The sequence below is a fragment of the Spironucleus salmonicida genome (genome assembly GCF_000497125.1).
Source record: "Spironucleus salmonicida strain ATCC 50377 chromosome Unknown tig00000030, whole genome shotgun sequence".
In the NCBI taxonomy this organism is placed as follows: Eukaryota; Fornicata; order Diplomonadida; family Hexamitidae; genus Spironucleus; species Spironucleus salmonicida.
In genome coordinates this window covers 8,425-9,544 of record NW_027150725.1, presented here as the reverse complement: position 1 = coordinate 9,544, position 1,120 = coordinate 8,425, and the positions used below count along the sequence as shown (strand labels likewise).

The following is a 1,120-nucleotide window of genomic DNA, read 5'->3' as shown; positions in this document are numbered from 1 at the left end:
TGGCCCCTATCTTAGTTTAAACTGAATTAATCCTCCGCATATACTAGTTACTTTATAAAAGCATCCTATTGACGAGAAGTAAATAATTTTAATTAAGTATAATTCTGAATCTATCCAAACAATTATAAGCATGGAAGATTGATATAAAGCATATTATCTTTATCTTAAAAAGTATATTTCGTTATTTATACCTTATTTTTCTAAACCTATAAATATATCAATTTTATAGACTAATTATAAATTTGTAAAAAATATTATAAATATAAATATTTTATACTTAAAATTCTAGGATATAATATGAATTTCTAACTTTAAACAGAAAGTAGAAACCCATTAAAAAATTCAACATAGGTATACTAGGCATTAGAACCTGTTATTTATATTAAACATGAGAATGTGCTAAATTTTAGAAGAGGTCTATATAATCCAATCTTTAAAAAAAAATCAAATCCTCTTTCTGCAATTAAAGATGAATTTTATGATAGAAAGTAGTTTATCCCATAAGCATGTATTTTTGAAACAGACAAAATAGTTCTATAAGCGGAAAATTAAAGAAGATGCTCACCGCCCGTTGGAAGAACTTGGCGTACAAAATACTAAGTCGCTAGACGTAGTATCAATGAATTCATTGATACTAAGAATAGAATTATTGTTGATTGGGAGTGAAACAGATTTATCATTAGTTTGCATTTTAGAACCAAATATTTGTTTATAGCGGTTCAACGATAGTGAGTTAATCTTTATTTTAATGCCTATCTATTTTTTGAACCTCAGCTATAATCTATCCTTATTTATCTTACAATTAAAGAGTAGCAATATTTTATTGACATAGCTTTTTGAAACCCTCTATTCGCTTATTATATTAAAGTTTTTTCATTTTTCTTAAAATAAATGAAATTTATTAACTATATTGATTAACTATTTATTTGCAAAAATAAACTGTAAAATTCTTAAAAAAAGATAAAATTAGAATAATGTATCTATCATAAAACAATATTCGAAAAAATTAATATTGAGAATATATCGTAATAATAATATTAGCCATACTATTATTTATTAGTCCTAGATTTTAAAATTTGAACAAATTAAACTATAATAAATACAATTGCCATTTTATAAT

At 23.3% G+C, this 1,120-nt stretch overlaps 1 protein-coding gene across 1 annotated transcript; it reads left to right on the top strand. All coding sequences in view use genetic code 6, as the record gives it.

Moving 5' to 3' along the window:
- Positions 1 to 297: 297 nt before the first annotated feature.
- On the top strand, positions 298 to 666 carry SS50377_28762 (uncharacterized protein; the record flags this gene model as incomplete). Its single annotated transcript, XM_067912516.1, has 1 exon — positions 298 to 666. One exon carries the CDS (start codon positions 298 to 300, stop codon positions 664 to 666), a length of 369 nt encoding a protein of 122 aa, XP_067760143.1.
- Between the last annotated feature and the right edge of the window lie 454 nt (positions 667 to 1,120).